The sequence below is a fragment of the Dipodomys merriami genome, unplaced genomic scaffold (assembly GCF_024711535.1).
Source record: "Dipodomys merriami isolate MVZ:Mamm:240054 unplaced genomic scaffold, mDipMer1.0.p SCAF_3, whole genome shotgun sequence".
NCBI classification, from domain to species: domain Eukaryota; kingdom Metazoa; phylum Chordata; class Mammalia; order Rodentia; family Heteromyidae; genus Dipodomys; species Dipodomys merriami.
In genome coordinates, this window is record NW_027204492.1 from 68,132,351 (window position 1) to 68,150,604 (window position 18,254).

Genomic DNA, 18,254 nt, shown 5'->3' on the forward strand with positions numbered 1-18,254 from the left:
TCTTTATGTGTCTATTGGCCATTCTTATTTCCTCTTCAGAGAAGTCTCTCTTTAAATCTTTAACCCACTTATTAATTGGGCAGTTGTTGCTTTGAGGGTTTGTTTTGGGGGGATTTTATTTTTTGAGTTCTAAGTATATTTTAGATATGAGGCCCTTGTCCATTGTATGGCTAGTGAAGATCTTCTCCCAATCCATGGTCTTTCTACTGATCTTGCTAGCTATGTCCTTTGCCATGTAGAAACTCTGCAGTTTCATGCAATACCATTTGTCCAACCTTTGTTTGATTTGTTGTGTTTCTGAGTCTTTCTTAAGAAAATTTCAGCCTGTGCCAACGAGCCCTAGAGTTTCTCTTATTTCTTCCCTGTATTGTTTTCAGGGTGTCTGCTTCAACTTTGAGGTCTTTGATCCATTTGGAGTTGATTCTGGTGCAGGGTGATATATAAGTATCTAGTTTTAGTTTTCTACAGGTGTTTAACCAATTTTGCTAGCACCATTTACTAAAAAGGCTGTTTTCTTCTATTTTTGGCTCCCTTATTGAAGATTAGGTGGTTATAGGTCCCATGGTTTCCCTTATTTGCAATAATTAGTATACGTCTAGGATAATCTTTTCAGATGAGCAGAAAAGCTCAAAAACTGGGTACATATGACCATATAAGATGATGCTAAGTGAAATGAACCCCAAGATATGAACACAAGAGGCTTTTCTTTGTTGTTGTTGTTTTTAATGTACTATGAGATATTTTCGTTTCTTTTGTATGTTCTCCCTGCTATGGTATGTCCCCTGTTGTCACTGAATTTGATTTTGGTAGCCTGCATCTTGTATATACATTTATCTAATTTGGGGAGGGGAAGGGGAATAACAAAATGCTGAAACAGGCACACAGGATGACCCATTACAACAATGATCCACACAAGACACTGTGTTGGAAATGAACTTTACAACTTTGGGGGAGGAGGAGTGGGGGAGGTGGGAGAAAGAAGGCATAGTAAGAGAAAAACAAAGGAGGGGGTAACAATGCTCAACATGAAATGTACTACTACCTTACTCATGTAACTGTAGCCCCTCTGTACAACATCTTTACAATAAAATAAAAAATAAAAGAAGACCTACTGCCAATTCCAAGATGCTTCATATATGCAAGTATAGAATTATGCTTTTACCCGGTTTTGTCTTATATACACTTGAAGGCAGTGATTCTCTTTTTGCCTCTTCTCCAGTCCTTCAAGACCAAGGATAAACTGTCTGAATTCTGTCCATTAGCACAACTGGAGTACTTAGAGAACAAAGAGCTCAATCACTGACACAAAAGATAAACAGAAAGCCACATTTCTAATCCTGGGGAAAACCTCAGCTTCACAAGGCCTGATAATCAGAACAAAATGTAGGGGGGAAGGATGCAGGGGCACCACTTTTGCCACTCATGAAATCTCTTCTAGAGTTGCTTCAATAATCAGTCCTGCCTAGGGTTCTAATACAGAGCTAAATTATCCCAAATATGTTGGCATAAGAATACAGTTCACTTTCCAACATTTTGTGCTGATTCAAGAAGACATACTAACCAGTTTGTATTTAATTTAATTGCCTTTAAATACTATACTGCTTTTGGGATTCTCAACTACTCACCACAGTGAAATCACAGTGAGTATGCTCTACTTAATGAACTAAGGATGCATCTGGATTTGGTTTTTCTATTGTGGCCTTATTAAAAGTTTTCATAAAAGAGAGTAGTGAATAAGCAATTAGAAAATAGTGATGGACAAACTCTAGACCTAAACCTTTAAAATCCTGTATGTTTCATTAAGGCCATTGTGATCTTTGGGTCTGGGTCACTGAGGCACCTTCTGTCTTTGACAATCAATGATCTTTTCTACTTTGCATACATCCATGGCTCTTTCTGAGAAATAATCCTGGGAAAAGTGATTGGCAAGCCTGAGGAGGTGTAGTAATTTCAAAGATGTTTTGCTTGTTACATTTCACATTTCCACATTGATCAACCAGCTTTGGCTCCTGGTGATTTTTCGCAGGGTTTATTTTTTTCCTTTTCATTACCCAGTTTCCAATAAGCCAGGGCAAGCCGTGCTAGCATACCGCATACAACTGGGATTAGTATGCTAGGTATAAAAGAAACAAAGCCAAAAGTCATTCTGTTGATATGCTTTCAGGATGTTAATGTGGGATAGCAAAGAAGAAGAACAGAATTTGCCAGCTTATATTCTTCCCATGAAGCCTGTAGGAACTAAGTCAGCTCAGAGAATTCTGAAAAGCACTTGCACTTTTTTTTCCAATGGAATGTGGCTTGATATATGTTAAGCACCTTCTTAAACTGAGCATGTGCCAAATGGGTTGGAGAATATGGAGAGGTAATAGTAAAAGGATGAGCAAGAGCCAAGTTCAACCTTTCAAGAACTAAGACTAGCCAGACATCTTGAGGACATGGGTTGGGTTTGGAAAGATGGGGAAGAACAATGAAAGGGGTGACTTTGGTCAAGATGCATTGTACTCAGAAACTGACATGTGAAACTGTAAAAGAGCAAGGAATCTTGTTAGTGCAGACTGTAAGGAAAAAGAATCTAACACATACAGGAAGCAAGTCATGAGAGGAGATAAATGTAATATGTGCCTGCCAGAGCTCACATGAAGCTGGTGGAAGTGGCCCTGGCTATTGTAAACAGGTGAAAGGTTCATTAGGCACCATAGAAGAGGAGCCTCCATTTACCTACTTAACTCAAGGTCTAGAATAGTTTCATTATGGCTATTAAAATGACCCAAGCAGTAAGACACCTAGGTAATTTATGCTGTTCAATTTACACTGTCCTCTACAGGTCAGAGAATAACCCCTAACTTTGCAGAGATGTATATGGGGATGGAAGAGAGGCTTTGTAGGAGAGAACCGCTTTGCCCTGAAACTTTCATTATTTTGCATTTCACGTGTACTCTTTCTGGCAAATGATTTTGGAAATTCAGAATGTTTTTCCATTCTTTTTCTACTCTTAATGGTTCTTAAATTCTCTTTATACTAACTACAGCAATCTAACTATTCTAATGAAAAACAAGCATCTTTTTATATTCATATGAGCCATTTTTGCACTGTGGTCTGCAAACATGGCAGTATTTCACAGGCATTTATACACACTTAGTATTTTTTAGAAGCTTTAAAAATGTCTCCCAAATTCCTAAATCCTCCGATATATTAAAAACACTTTAGTAGTCAGATACAAGTATCAATAGTATTTAAAGCAGGTCAGGTGATTCCAATTTTATGGTGGTTTGAAAAACAGTGTGTTAGTTTTTACTTGCAAGGCTAGTTAGTTTTTCCTCTATTTAATTAAAATAAGTATCCTCTATTTTTTAAAAGATGCAACCAGATGCAGGTGGCCACATGCCAGTAATCCTAGCTGCTAAAGAGGTTACCATCTGAGGATCAGAGTTGAAAGTCAGCCTGGTCAGGAAAGTTAGTGAGATTCTTTATCTCCAATTAACCACCCAAAACCTAGAAGTAAAGTAGCTCAAGTGGCAGACCACCAGCCTTGAGTGAAAAAGCTAAGCATGAATGGTGCTGGATAGCATCTAGACCTTGAGTTCAAGCCCCAGTACCAGCACTAAATAAATAAATATATGCAAAGGTGCCACATTTGAACTAAGATTTTGCATTTCCAATGAGCCTTCAAGTAACAGAGATGCTGGTGGTACAGGGACTCGACTCCGAGTTCCAAGGAGCTGGTGGTTATCAGCATAGCTGGTTCCCTGCGGTTAAGTGAGTAGGAGGAAGAAATTATTCACAATCTTAGTTGTGAATAGTTTATTTTCTTCCTTTTTGTCTACTGGGTACAAATAATTCAGTTAACCTTAATCTTCCGTTCACAACAGAGCTATCTGTAAGGTCAACATCTCTCACATATTTTCCCCAGTGATTAAAAAATAATTAGGAAATAATTTCTGAGTTTAAAGGCTGAAATGCTCATGGTAAGGAGATGAGCATCAGGTAGAGAGAAGTTAAAAAATTCGAGAGATGCTAAGCAATGTTATGAATGCACATTGATAATAATACCTTATTGTTTAGATAGTGATTATCTATAAGAAACACATAGAAACCTTGTAACCATCCCAAGAAGGAAAGACATAGATTATTACTGCTAAGTAAACCAAGACTCAGAGCTACTTGGTGACTTCAAGGAGTTTATTCAAGGAGAAAGGAACTGGCCGAGAGGGAACCAAAACCTGTGGTCTCCCGGCAGAAAGACTAATGTTCTTTTCATTAAACAAAGAGACATCAAGATCAGTAGCTCGAAAAAAGGAGGGAGGGAGAGTGTTCCCAATCTGAATAAATTTGGTAAACATTGCCTTTTCAAAATGCAGAAATATAAAACAATAATAACTTGTTTAAATCTCCATTCATCAGGCAAAGGAAGATGATGGGCAGATGGCTGTTTGGTGATCTCTTGTGAGAAGAATATGAATTATGTCTTTAAAGTTATTTGAAATAATATGTTTTCAATGACAGAAGCTCCCTGCCAAGCACACTGCCTTCTTCGGACAGCATTTTTCGATGCTACCTGAATCCATAACCACAGTTTTGCAGCCCAATTTCCCTTGCTTGTCTTGGTGACCAGTATCCTACCTGCAGTGGGAAGGACCAATGTGGCCAGTAGGAGTTGAAGCTCACTAGCATACATAATAAGCCTACAGAGCAAATACAGAAATGTGTGACTGCAGGTTATGCTTTGCTAATCTCTTCAATCTCCCAGTTCCTGCCTGCCTGTCTGTTGGCCAGATTTAGGGAGAAAAAATACTGCAACATTACAGACAATGGGAAGAAAGAGATATAGAAGGCTGTCATGAAAAAGTATGTTACAGTACAGGATCCTGAAGGACAAGTAAATAATAAGAAAAGAAATAAGCATATAAAAATATGGCTTTTGCTTTTTTAATTAATTAATTAACTAATTAATAATTTTTGGTGCCTGTCCTGGGGCTTGAACTCAGGGCCTGAGCATTGCCCCTGAACTTTTGTCCTCAAGGCTAGTGCTCCACCACTTTGAGCCACAGAACCATTTCCAGCTTAAAAAAAAATCTTTAAAAAGTTGTACAAAGAAGTTGCTATTCAATGACATATTATGAGTATAATGAATCTTGATCAATGTCACCCCTTTAAAAATCTGCACTTTTTTGGTAAATCTGATTGTGTGAACAAATGCATCCACTTTTACATTTTCCTGCTTCAGTTTTCCTGTCAGAAAAAAAGAGGATACTCGCAAAGGCTGTTGTTACCATCAGATGGTATAAAGACTAAGAAAGGACTTACAGGTTTATAAAATATTCTAGACTGGGTAGGAATCTAGTACTCCAGTCGTTTTGACTCTACAAACATGAGAGGAACTACCAGAAATGACTTTCTTTTTGCTTATCTTTTGTGCCTATACTGGCTTTTATTTTTTTGTAAACATTCAAAACTTGTTTCTACCTCAGGGCCTCCATATTTGCTGGGCTTTTTTTCTCCCTTTGTTTTCTACTTTTCTTGATTTCTCATAATTCAGGTCTCAGTCTTCTAATTATTATCTGTCCAGAGTGGCTTAATTCATCAACCTAATGACCCTTCCCCCACTGGCCTCTTTCTCTCTAGTACTTCATTACATTGTCTTCATAGCACTAGCTATGATGAGATACTGTTTTGCTTATTTGTTGTCAGCTTTCTTTGTGGGAATGCAAGTTCCATGAGGCTAGTGGTTTTTTCTATCTCATTGTCACATCTACATATGTGAATAGTGTGTGGCCTATAGTGGATATATGTTCCATGGAATGTTTTGCAACTATTATGGCTTTCACTGTTAAGGAAAGAAGGTAATATATTTGCTTAATTGTTGGACCTCATTCTCATTTTTATATTATTTTTTCATATTTTATCTATTTATCTATTTATTTATTTTACTTTTATCAGCCTTTCTATGTCCTGTCCCCAATGTGGCCATGGCTGTGCTTCCTGAGATAAATTAAGGGAAGATTGGGTGTTAATTCCAGCTGTCATCAATTTCTTACTATAAATTACAACCAAGTATAAGGTATCTCTAAGAACAACCCCCTCTATTTCAGATGTATTTACATAGATGAGAGGTAAAGATAATTTGCTACATTTTCAGTTGTTTCTAAACTGTGTCTACAGATTGAAATATAAAAGTCAAAAATAGGTTTATTGTTGTTTGTAATGACAGTGATGAATATTACAAAAGATTTGAGTTGGAACAGGCCTTAGACAATTCATTCCAACTTTTTTGTTGTACAGATAAGGAAACTGAAGCCCAGAAAGGGCTAAACAGGCTCCTTAGATTTCCTTGATTATATTTCAAGTTATAGGCAAGATAAGATTCAGAAGTGACTGTTTTTAACTATCAAGTACAAAAGACAAACTTCTGGAGATTTTCTTCTCTGGACTAGATGAAATGTGCCAATTAATCAGAGGGTTCTCATAAAATTCTAGCTTTGAGATTCCAAAATTAGAGATGTTAAAAGCAAGCATTCATTTGTTCGTTTAACTTATGCTTATTGAATTCTTCCTGTGTGCCAAGAAGGACTACATAGTATCCACTGGCAAATTATTCTTCCATTTAAAAAAGGGAGAAATAATATGTAACAACGAAATAGAGCCAACAGTCACAAAGACGCTTAAGGCAGTGCAAAGAGTTCTGGAGTAGACAGCAATGGGGGGGGGGGACCTGGTTATAGGGCTGACTCACCCATTTTGGCCTCAGCCCTTCTTTCTCGTGTTCTTACTGTCCGCACTTGTGAGAAAGTAGGCTTAGAAACCTTGTTCTCTGGTAGCTCCACTGGTTTTTAAATTTTATTATTTAAATATGGCAGGAGCCCAAACATAATTACCTCAATAAAGACTAATCTATTAAATGACAGAGAAATCATTTCCTGAATTCCAGTTTAATGAAAATGGGGAACTAAGGGAAAAGGAGAAAACTACAGAAAAATATCAGAGGCCTGAGCTCTCTAACTTCAGTCAGCAGCTCTGCTTGAGTCTCAATCCTCTGCCATGTGTAGAGTTTAAATTAGATGCTCTCCAAGCATTGCCCCATCCATCCATACCTGTTGATCAGACTTTCTCAGTATGCTACTATTCCTGTGACAACAGCTGCCTCAGAAATTCAGCAAGATAAACCTGGATAAACCAAATTGCTGTCTTCGAACAGTTAAATGACTAACCTACTGAAAGTACTTTAGGTTAATTACAGCAGTCTCTAGGACAAAATTGTGGCCATAGATAGAGGGAGGTTTCATTCTAGAAGAATGCATTCTGCAGACATGCAGAGCTGTCTGAACAGGGACTGGGCTGGCTTCACAGAGATGTCATTGAAGGTATGCAAAGTAGAGGACATTCAAACTCTCTGGGCAGGGAGACATACCTGAAGGTAGGAAGATTGAAAACGATGGAATTCTTAATATTATTTTTCTGAGTGAAAGATCTTTTGAGTGGTCAGTGCACTTATTTTCTTAAACACACAGACACACATAGACACACAGACACACATACACATACATATACACATACACACACCCCACATGATTTCATGAACTTCAGTGACTTCCTAAAACCTCTTTAAAGCTTTATGTCAGAAATGCTGAAGTCAGGAGAGTGAATTCCAGACATTATCCTCTCCATAGCCTTCTCTAGCACTATACTCCCAGCAGTTGTTAGCTATAAGGATCAGGAGGTAGAAGGCAGCCTCCCTCGTTCTCTCTTCAAGATCAGATCTCTCTCTCTCTCTCTCTCTCTCTCTCTCTCTCTCTCTCTCTCTCTCTCTCTCTCTCTCTCTCTCTCTCTCTCTCTCTCTCTCCTTTCACTTTTCTGCCTTTCTTAATGCCTCCACCAATGCAGTGAAATATCCCCCAATAAGAAGGCAGCCCCCCAAAAGCCACGTGTTTTCCAAAGAAGTGCTCTGATGCAGTTGGCCTTGCTTTTATCCACTTCACTGTTTCCTCTCAGTTCACAGAGATTGTTTAATCTTTTCTCCCCTCTCCTTCCTCTTGAGGATGCAAGGTTCCATCTGCTTTATAGTCATGGCAAAATGAGAATCCAGGGAAATATTAGGAAAAGAGATTGCGCTGATTACGTGTGACTCCAGAGGCTGAAGTGGGCCCTCAAGCTGGAAGTCACTGGAAAGCAGATTTGGGCTCAATGAAGAACTGAACTATTACTTGTTTGTAGTAGAAAAGGTACCATTGGGATTCCAACTGCTTTCACAAACTGAGATTGTATAGTCTCTTTTTACTGAGTGACAAGATGGCAGGACTGAGAACTATGGGACTCCTCAACTCAGAAACTCACCTATGAATGTCTCATTGGTTTTTACCATCTCCCTAGCAGTTAGCAACAACAAAGTGATCACTGTCATCATTTGCAATGATGCTATCATAGAGTTTTCCTTCTACAATTTCCCTCTCCTTGCTAGTGGGGCTGAGGTTCTGCTGCACATAGGCACTTCAATCTTCTAGAGTCACCTCTTCTAGAGTCACCTCTAGTCATAGGTACATTGACTAAACCTTGATACCGTCCTCTGTGACTCCTTAGGTAGAAGCACTTCGGCAAATGGATTTGATCAGGGGACTGGAAATAGTAAGGTGTATTCCAGTGACAGCCTTTGCATTTGGAAAGGCTGTAAATTTGGGTATAAATCATCTTCATGGGCTTGTGAGCACTGCATGGAAGTGGAGACATGGGGAGATAATCAGGATCTGGTTACGGATCTCTTCATGAGAGAGTGGGTCAAATGGTTAAAGGATGTTGCCCCCAATAGGAGTCTCTAGCTCTGATAACACGGGCTTGTGAGCACATCCAAAGGATGTGGTTTCTCTGATTCTATTCAGTTTTGTAGCAGAGGGTACAATTTGGGGGGCAATCTAACTTGGAGAAATGTTGGTGGAAGTTAACCTGTACATAGTTGATAGGAACCCAGATACTAGGAAAGGAATTTGACTAGATACCAGGGATGCATGAGGTTCAAGGTACTAACAGGGTTACTGGAAAAAATAATAAGTTGTTGAAACCCAAGTTAGCTCCAGACAGGAGAAATGCATAGTAATAAGGGACAAGATAAAGACCAGAGAATGTGTTCACCTCAGAATTTTGTTCTGTGTTATAGGACTTATTTTCTTTAATTTTTTTATTGTATAGATACTGTACAGAGGGGTTACAGTTACGTGAGTAAGGTAATGAGTACATTTCCTATGGAGCATTGTTACCTCCTCCTCTATTTTCCCTTACTATCCCTTCCCCTCCCTCTTCCCTAATTCCTCCCTCTCCCTTCCCCAAAGTTGTAAATTTTGTTTTCAGAGTAGTGTCTTGTAGTCTCATTGTTACAATGGGTCAACTGTATCCTTGTTTCAGCATTTTATTATTTTATAGGACTTATTTTCTAATTGAGATTAAATAGAGTAATAATGGAAGTTTGCAGTTCTCCTGGGTTCTTGAGTTCAGAAGGAAAGTGTCAGTCCAAGACTTATTAAATGCAAAGGCAGATCAAAGCTTGGGTGCTATTTCCTGTAATGGTTGGTATTTGAACAGAAATGCTGAGATCCTGGAAAGGACTTGGGAGAACTGAGGTCTTCACTAAGTGGGGAATCCAAGCTAGGTGCTGTTACCAGAAGTCTAGAGAGAGATGTAGGGCGTCTGGTGTGTGGTGGTGGTGGTGGTGATAGTATGTGTGCGTGACTTTGCTCAGTTGATTGCTTGATTTTGCATTTATGACATAGAAGATAGAAGATTAACACGGTAGTAATTTTACAGAAGAGAGGATATTCAATGTGAAATATAGTTGTTCAGATATTGAATGATCTGAACTGACTGAGACTGAGCAGCTCCAGAGAGGTACACAGCTGTAAGAACTAGAAGCTGTTTTGCCTGAAATGAAGGTTGTTTGTGTTTGCAGAGTTAGAAAAGATTTTGGAGTCTCTAAGGAGATGAATTTATCCTGTGTTTGTTGCTAAGTTTTTATACTATACAAAGCCATCCAAAGTTGGCATGAAGGGAAATGAGGCCAGGTGCACTCCCTGTCCTATAACCTAGAAAATAATTTTGTTGGGATATAATGGCACAGTCACAAACTTGGAAGGTTGAACCCACCTGAGGATTGTTGAATTCTTTTAAAGCAACAAGTGTCAGTTTCTAGGAAGAAGACTAGAGAGGTGGGGAGGGAGGGGAAAGATACATACATTCAGGACAGACTAATAATTCAAAAAGATTAAATGGATATATGTGTTTATTCTTATTCTTATTGTGTCAAGGAATCTTTCCTCTGTCTGCCATACTATGTGACTATTTTATTCAACTCACAGCCACACCATCTCCATGGAAATACTCAGAAAACACTGTAGTAAATAGAGAAATACATAGGAATAACAGATACTAAACTCTTCATTCAAATCATTTCCCCCAATCCGTGGAAAAAGCCAGAAACATTTCCCTTCTTTGTGTTATTGCTGCAGATTTTGGTGGGGAAATGCTGAAGTTTCAACCTCTCATCTGCCCTCCTATCTGCCCATTTCTGTCAGTCTTCTTGCTAAAACTCCAGCTCAAATGCTATTTCTTTCTGCAAAGTGTCCACTGCCCTCCTCCGGCACCATTCATTCCTATGGCACTGACTAGATATGTGAACATCTTATGCCTGCCTGAAATTAACCATTTCCTGGATGTAGATTATTCTCTTTTGTACATTTATAACATGCTCAAGAATAATAATCAGGCTGAATTCTCCTTTTCCAATCCATTACCCCCTCTTCCCTTGATGGACTGCTACATAGATGGACTCACTGGCCTCAGGATTTTTTTCTGTGTCCTGACTGCCTGAACATGCCTTGCAAGCTCACAGGCTTTGAGGACGTGTGAGTCAAGAAAGATCCATGTGTATCAGGACATGGAATGCCAAAAAAGCAGTGGTGTTAAAGTAAAAGAAGCCAGACTGTGAAAAACAAATATCACATATTTCTCTTATATGTATAATTCAGAAAAAAAAGGACGAGAGCAAAATGGGCTATTAGGGAAGAGGAATGAGACCAACAGGAGGGATGAGGGAAGAGGCAATATTCATATATATATATATGAAAATATATAATAATAAACCTAGTATTTTGTACAACTAATAAAAATTGAGGATGTTAATATGATGAAAAGTATAATTATTCCTTGCTTTGCTGAATCTTGTACTAGGAATGTCATATGTAATGTTCACTTGTCCTGAGAAATCTAGGTGCTCCCAACCTTCTTTTGACAAAAGGCAGAAACTCTGTCTCAAAAAGGTTGAGGACTATTGTTAACAGGTTGGTGGAGGCCAACACTGCATCTTAGCAATCTTGGTTCTGCCTTTGCCTGCCAGATCTTCCCACATAAGATACCCATTTTCTTTGGGAGACCAGATGAGGGTCCAGGACAGAGAAGGTGCTTTCTCAGTACCCAGTTGAAATATATTGCCAAATTTCCAGTGGAAACTGCTGCAAAGAGATGGAACTAGAGATAATGATTCCCAGTCTCTGATGCATAATACAATGTTTATTTACTCCTTCAATATGTTTACTATGTGTCTCAGCTCTGTGGGTTGCTAAACCAGATAGTTCATTTTTTCCTATTTCATTCCTATTTTTGCTTTCTCTCTCTCTTTTCTTCCTTTCTTCTTCCTTTTCTTCCTACCACCTTCCCTCTCTCTCTCTCTCTTTCTGGCTTCCTTTCTTTTGAAAATCAGTTATCTGTTAACTATATAATTTCTCCAAGCTTAGGTCTACATCCAGAAGGCTTATCTTCCATGCAGACAATCAGAGTCTAGTTAGATTTTATGATTACCTATTCAGTATTCGCTTGTCAGCAGCCACCATCTCTCCATAAGTTTAGACACCTACAAAAGATTGAAAGATTCTCAGACCTCTCTGCCCCAACCCTTTCTTACTATGTGCCTGTGCTATGGCAAATAGACATACAGCACACAAAACAGGCAGGGAGACAGACAGATACAGATAGACAGGAACACACACACACACACACACACACACACAGACACACACACACACACACACACCACCCAATGCTGCAGAAGTTCTCTTGCCTCTTTCATGAATGTTTGGTGATCTTCCATGCATGGATAGTAATAATGATTATGATTAATGAATTTCTCCTTATACCCAATATGTAATTATTGGCATTATTGATGCTAGGTGACTCCTTTCCTGGATCCTCCTGGAGAAAGGGGACGTAGTTACTGGCTTCTCCCACAGCCTTTGGGCAGTAGGGGGTGGCTAGGAATACAGGATTCGGGTTTTAACAAACACCAGGATTCCTCAGAATGACAGCTTACTGCATAGCAAAGGAGTCTTTTCTAGTCCTGGTGTTTCAGCAATTTGTCTTTCTGGTGGCTTTTCCAGACTCTCCTTGTCAAGCCTCAGTTTCTCTCCATGTAAATTAGTAGGAGAGAGGTAAGAGATGACAGGGAAAGGATATTAAGTATGAAAGAGGCAAGGTACGTTGTGTTTTGCCTAGTCCCCTCTAGGGACTCATCACCGTTGTTCCGGTTAGGACTCAAATGCCCCTGGACTCCTCAAGCATGGAGCTTAAAATTCCCAAGGGAAAAGGCACTCTGGGGCTACCAGTCTCTTTCTCACTGCAATCCCTCCCTCCTCTCCCCATGTCTGAGCTCCATCTCCCTCTCTCTGCTGCTTCGGAGTCTGACAGCACTGACTTGCAGAAGCTTTCTAAATCCTAAACCCTCTTCAGGGACGCACCCAGCCTGCTCACTAACCTGCCACAATCCAGCTCTCAAAGTGGTACTTCTGGATTTCAGAGGAGAGTGCGGTGTCTCTGGAGGCCAGACGCAGAACTCCTGGATCACCACAGGCAGTTTGGAGGCTGGTGAAAGAGTGTCCTGGCTGAGCTCGCTCCGTTCCTGGAGACCCTTATTTGATCTCCCAAACCCCCTAGAGAGTTCCCACCCGATTCTCCAACTGCCCCCTTGTCTCATTCTTGTAACCCCCGGGACTATGCAGGCCTTTTCTGGTGACCTCTTTCCCCGGTCAGCTACCTAGGTTGCTGGACCGAGTAAGACATGGGACCATGGGTCCCTCTGTCCAGTTGGAACCATAGTCTTCCTATCCCCTTTTCAATTCCCTGAACCACGGCTTCTAGCCGGTGTTTGGGGCGCTGGTGCAGAAAAGAAACGGAGAGTAAGGGAAAGGGGAGATGATTAAGGCAAATTATGGGGCTAGAAAAACCCTTAAGTCTAAGCTCTCAACTGCAGCAGGATAGAAAAGGGGGAGGCAAAAGAAGAGCGGCAAAGGTGGGGGGGGGCATGAGCTGTAAAGACTTTGCCAGCCCCTCCGGCGCGCCCCAGCCCGGATGGACTGGGCGGGGGGGGGGGGTTGTTCAGCTTCGCATTCTCATTGGCTCTCGCGCGGGCCCCTCGACTTTCTATAAAAGCTGACTGCAGAAAGCGCGGCGGGCACCGGCTCGGAGCGCTAGTGGCGGCGATCGGACTCCGCCCTGCCCACAGCGCCCGCCGGTTTTGGACAGACAGACAGACCTACAGACTTATTGAAGGCAACAGAATTTGAATCAGAAAGATCCCGGAGTAAGCAGAGGAGGAGCAGTGCCGGGGACGCCAGCCCCGGTCCCCTAGTGGGGACGCGGGCTGCCTGCGCTCTCCAGGCAGCGGCGGCGACGAATTTTGGGAGCCGGCCGGGTTCTCCCGCCCCGCGCTCAGCTGCTCTGCGCAGCTCTCTAAGCGGGTTCCAGCCCTTCTTGCTGGTTCCGGGGGCTTCTTCCCCTTCCCCACCCCCAGACACCTGGGGGAACTCTCTCTCTCTCTCTCTCCCTCTCCCTCTCCCTCTCCCTCCCCCCTCTCGCTTTCTCTCTCTCTCTCTCTCTCTCTTTCTCTCTCTGCTCCCTTGAGGGTTTCTCTTCCCTTCTCCTTTCCCTGGAACCTCTTTGCCCCAGTCGCTTAAGGACCTCAGGGTCCACAAAAAGCGTCAAGCTGGACGCCCCGACCACGGAATCGCCCCTAGGGGCTTTCCCAAATCCTGGCACCATGAGCTATGGGGATGAGCTGACTCCTGAAGCTCTGAGCGTGCCCAGCGGCTTTGATGACCTGATCACCTCCACCACTTCCCAGGTGCTGCAGGCCATGTCTAATGCCGCTTCTGCCGTGGGCCATGCTGGCAATGGCAAGCTCTCCATGACAGATAAACTGCCAGGCCAAGCACCCAACACGGGTGACCTGGCTGACACATCGGGTCCCATCAGTTCGGAAGTAGTGTCCCAGGACGAGAGCGTGCAGTTCTGGCTAGTGATAGGGTACACCATAGTGGTCTTTGCTGCCATCATAGGCAACTGGGTCTTAAACCACGTAATTATGAAGTACAAGAGGGTGCACACAGCAACTGGCCTCTTTGTCGTCAACATTTCTGTGACCAACATGATGCTGGCTCTTCTCAGCTCTCCCTTCACTATGGTAAGCAGGGTGTTGAGGAGGGTGGCCACGGGGAGCTGGGGAGTAGCTAAGGCATAACTTTGCTCTTTGGGGGAAGGGAAGGAGCCTTGGAGTAGGTTGGTTTGGTTTGGAGAATATTCGCCGTTTTCCTGGAGACACATTGGCTGAAAGCCATTGAAATGGGTTTGGAAATATGGGGGTGGGAGAGGTAGAGACAAATGGAAACTGGCAAGACTGTTGTTACTGAGCTCATCTTCTATCTTGGCAGAGGCTGGGAGAAACTAAGCTTGTTCCTCCTCCCCAGAGAGGCAGTGGGGACCTGTTGCAAGTGAGCTTTGGGTTGGCTTGTGAGTTTGCATTGAGTCACAAAGAGCCAATCTTAGTTTCCCCAAATATAGGGCTTGGACTACAAGGTAAATGATTGATAGCTTTTATGATATGGTATCCTCTGGCACCTTCAAGTTGGACCATGGGAAAAGCATGAAAATTGTGGTGTGAAAATGTTTCTTTGCTTCTGAAGACAATCATGCCAGCAGTTTGGTGAAACAAGAAGGCTTTGATTTGTATTTTGGGGCTTTATGAGGGGGTGAGACTCAGCCTTGAGTCCTTGAGCCTTACAGAGCCTTGTCTCCCACAGGTGCGCTATCTGTGTAATTCCTTGGTGTTTGGGAAGATGACATGTCACCTCAGTCGCTTTGCCCAGTACTCTTGTGCCTATGTTACTGTGATGACTATGGCTGCTATTTCTCTGGATCGACACCGGGTATGTGCTTCCCAGGTCTTGTGAAGGGATATAGTCTCCTCTTAGGTAGACAGACACAGGTGAGATTACAAACAATCCAGAAAGTTCTTTTAGTTTCTTGAGACAATATATGTAAATATATATGTCTAGTTTAGGGGAATTGCAAAATGGTGAAATCCAGACCTTTCCCAAGTCAAATTTTACATAAGACAAATCTACCATTTTGATTTGGTTCTATGGGAAATAGAGATGTGGCAAATGGACACATGATCAAAGAATGTTCTCATGGAAAACAGTTTCTATTTACTGCATTGCGGGTCTAGCCAGGGGTGGAGGGGAAGATGGGATGAGTCAGAAGTGGGTGTGCCTTCACATCGAATGGTGGAATGGGTCTGGGAGGTGGGGGCGAGGGAAGGTGGAGGAATTTAGGAAGAAGAGACTTGAGGACACAGCTGGGAGGAGGATTGGCAGTGATTTAAGCGGAAGTTGGGCGGGGGAGGATGAGAAAATGGGAGGGGTTACACAGTCAATCATTTGTGAGGGAGCTAGAAAGTGGGTGGGGTAGCATTGAAGGGTTTGTGCCTGGAGCTTTTTGGGAGGAATCCATAGGAGGATCTAGATGATAGGAGGCAGATAGAAGGAGAGATGAAGGAAGGAGGGGATATAGGGGAATCAAGGTGGGAGGGTATAGAAGGAGAAGGGAAAGAGCTTGAAGGGAGCTAGATAGGTGGGAGGGATGAAGGAATATGCAGAGTGCTTATCCATTCATATGTGACAAAGGAAATATAAAGCACCCTTTTAGGTATACATCACTGTTCAACATGAAACTTTTCACTCAGAGTCAGAAGCTTTACAACCAGTCAACTCATAATTACCTAATGTTGCTCTTTGGTAAAATAAAATCTTGCATTAACTACTAAGTGTCAAAGCACCTTACCTTCCTACCTATCAAATCTTTGCACCTATGAACCACAGAATGTCAGTTGACGAATGGCTAATAAGTAACCCTAATTTGAATTATTGAATTGGGTGGGGGTCCTTTTCATTTCAGGTTATGCTTTACCCTCTGAAGTCCCGGATTACTCCCATGCAAGGCAATGTTTGCATCATTGTCATCTGGATTGTGAGCACCTGTGCTGCTTTGCCACATGCTGTTTACCAGAAGCTTTACCAAGTGGAGTTTGGGTAAGAGGATCACAAAATGGTTACTGTTCAGATGACCTTGAAAGCCATAGGGAACTATTCATCAAATAGATGCTTGACTAGGACATTTCAAGATGTGGTTACAAAAATAAATTTTCTAAAGGGGTATTTATTATTATAGTTCCTAACAACTCATCCAGTGAGTTATTAGACATATACTTTCTTGTTTATGGCCATTATTTTTCCTACATTATACACGAGAAGTCTGGATAAGGTGAATTCCAGAACTCCTTGCTTTATAACTCTAGGCTTTACACTAAATAGAGATACAAACAGTAAATATGTTTATTCCTTAAGGCCTATTATTGTAGCAGTTCGCTACAAAGCCTTAAGGAAAAGGCAAATGAAGCTGATGGCTTCCTTTCTCTGTTTTATAACCTAGAAACATAACTGAGGAAACTGCCTGCCTTCCCAGTTTCCCATACACTTCAGAATCCACATGGAAGTACCTTGACCTGGGCACCTTTTTGATTTTCTTCATTTTGCCATTGCTGGTGCTGGTGGTTGTGTATGGTCATGTGGCCAAGAAGCTGTGGATCCATAATGCTGTTGATGATATCAATATTCACACCTACATCTGCCAGCGAGGAAAGAAGAAGCAGACCCTGAAGATGCTGATGACAGTGGTGCTTGTCTACACCATCAGTTGGCTCCCACTCAACCTCTACCTGGTGCTGCTGTCTAGTGAATCCATCTCAAGCAATAATGGTCTCTACTTTTTTCTCCACTGGCTAGCAATTAGCAGCTCCTGCTACAACCCCTACATCTACTGCTGGCTCAGTGATAGCTTCCGGATTGAAGTTCAGAAGGTCATCATGGAAATCCAGAAGATGATCCTAGATGGAATCAGCCGCCTGAGGGGAGAGCACCGCCGACTGAGCTCTGTCTCACCCACCCAACGTCCTGCCTGGGTGGACCCCAATCCTGGAGTGCCCAAGTTCCCACGATTCAAAGATTTTGATGAGATACCCAGCCCCCCTCCTTCCCCACGGGTGGAAATCTCTTTCCTCTACCCATCAGTGCCTAGAGTTTAAGCTGCCCAGACCGCGATAGGTTATCCATCCTCAAAATACTTGATATAGGATGGGACCAAAATAACTGATTCATTTCTCATGAGCGAGTGAGGGGGGGGGGAGGGAGACGGAGAGGCGGGAGGGAGAGAGAGAGAGAGAATGTGTGTGTAGAAAAGTCAGTACTTGAGGGATGGGGGCCATATGAACCATCATATGTCTCACTTTTTCATTTTCTTCTTTATGCCTTTTTCCTCTTCCCTTTCCTATTTTTTTCCTCTGCTACTCAAAGAAAGATGCTCCTCTCCAAAATGAAGACATGCACAACTTAGCACTTCAAAATAAAATTTATGAAAATCCTCTTCTCTGACTCTACTTTTACTATCATACTGGTTTCATGTTAATATGTGCTCTCCAGTTTACCCCCTTTTTATAAAAAAGAGAGAAAGCATAATGTGCTCACTGTTGTTTTAATTGTTCTCATCTCTTTAGACTATGGAAATGTCAACTCAGCAAGAGAGATGAGAAGGAAGAAATAGCCCATCCTTCTGCCACTGCCTTTATTGGGGAAACAGTGTTGTTAAGGCCTTTTTATGGTATTGGTGGTTGTATGTGTATGGATAACAAGACAAGAATGAAACATGATATCCTCCTCTTTTTTTCTTCATACCCTTCCTCACTACACTGGACATTCTCTTTTTATCTGCTCTCCCTGTCTTTCTCTCCTTCCATTCCCCCACCTTTCTTCTCCACTATCTTTCTTAATCATTATTTTGTTATCATTGACATATTATTCTGTGTCCTGTAGAGAGGTGAGCCAGTCTCTAGGAGCCCA

The 18,254-nt window shown here is 41.8% G+C and overlaps 1 protein-coding gene across 1 annotated transcript in view; it reads left to right on the forward strand.

Annotated features, from left to right (window-relative positions):
- LOC138839843 (uncharacterized) overlaps positions 1-17,524 on the forward strand; it is a 105,130-nt gene extending 87,606 nt beyond the window's left edge. Inside the window, exons 4-9 of the mRNA XM_070039356.1 lie at positions 8,572-8,668; positions 13,615-13,763; positions 13,817-14,485; positions 15,102-15,227; positions 16,258-16,391; positions 16,792-17,524. Of these exons, the coding sequence (XP_069895457.1) occupies positions 8,572-8,668; positions 13,615-13,763; positions 13,817-14,485; positions 15,102-15,227; positions 16,258-16,391; positions 16,792-17,443 (1,827 nt within the window). The 3' untranslated portion in view covers positions 17,444-17,524. The remainder of the gene's footprint in view (positions 1-8,571; positions 8,669-13,614; positions 13,764-13,816; positions 14,486-15,101; positions 15,228-16,257; positions 16,392-16,791) is intronic.
- The last annotated feature ends 730 nt before the right edge of the window (positions 17,525-18,254 follow it).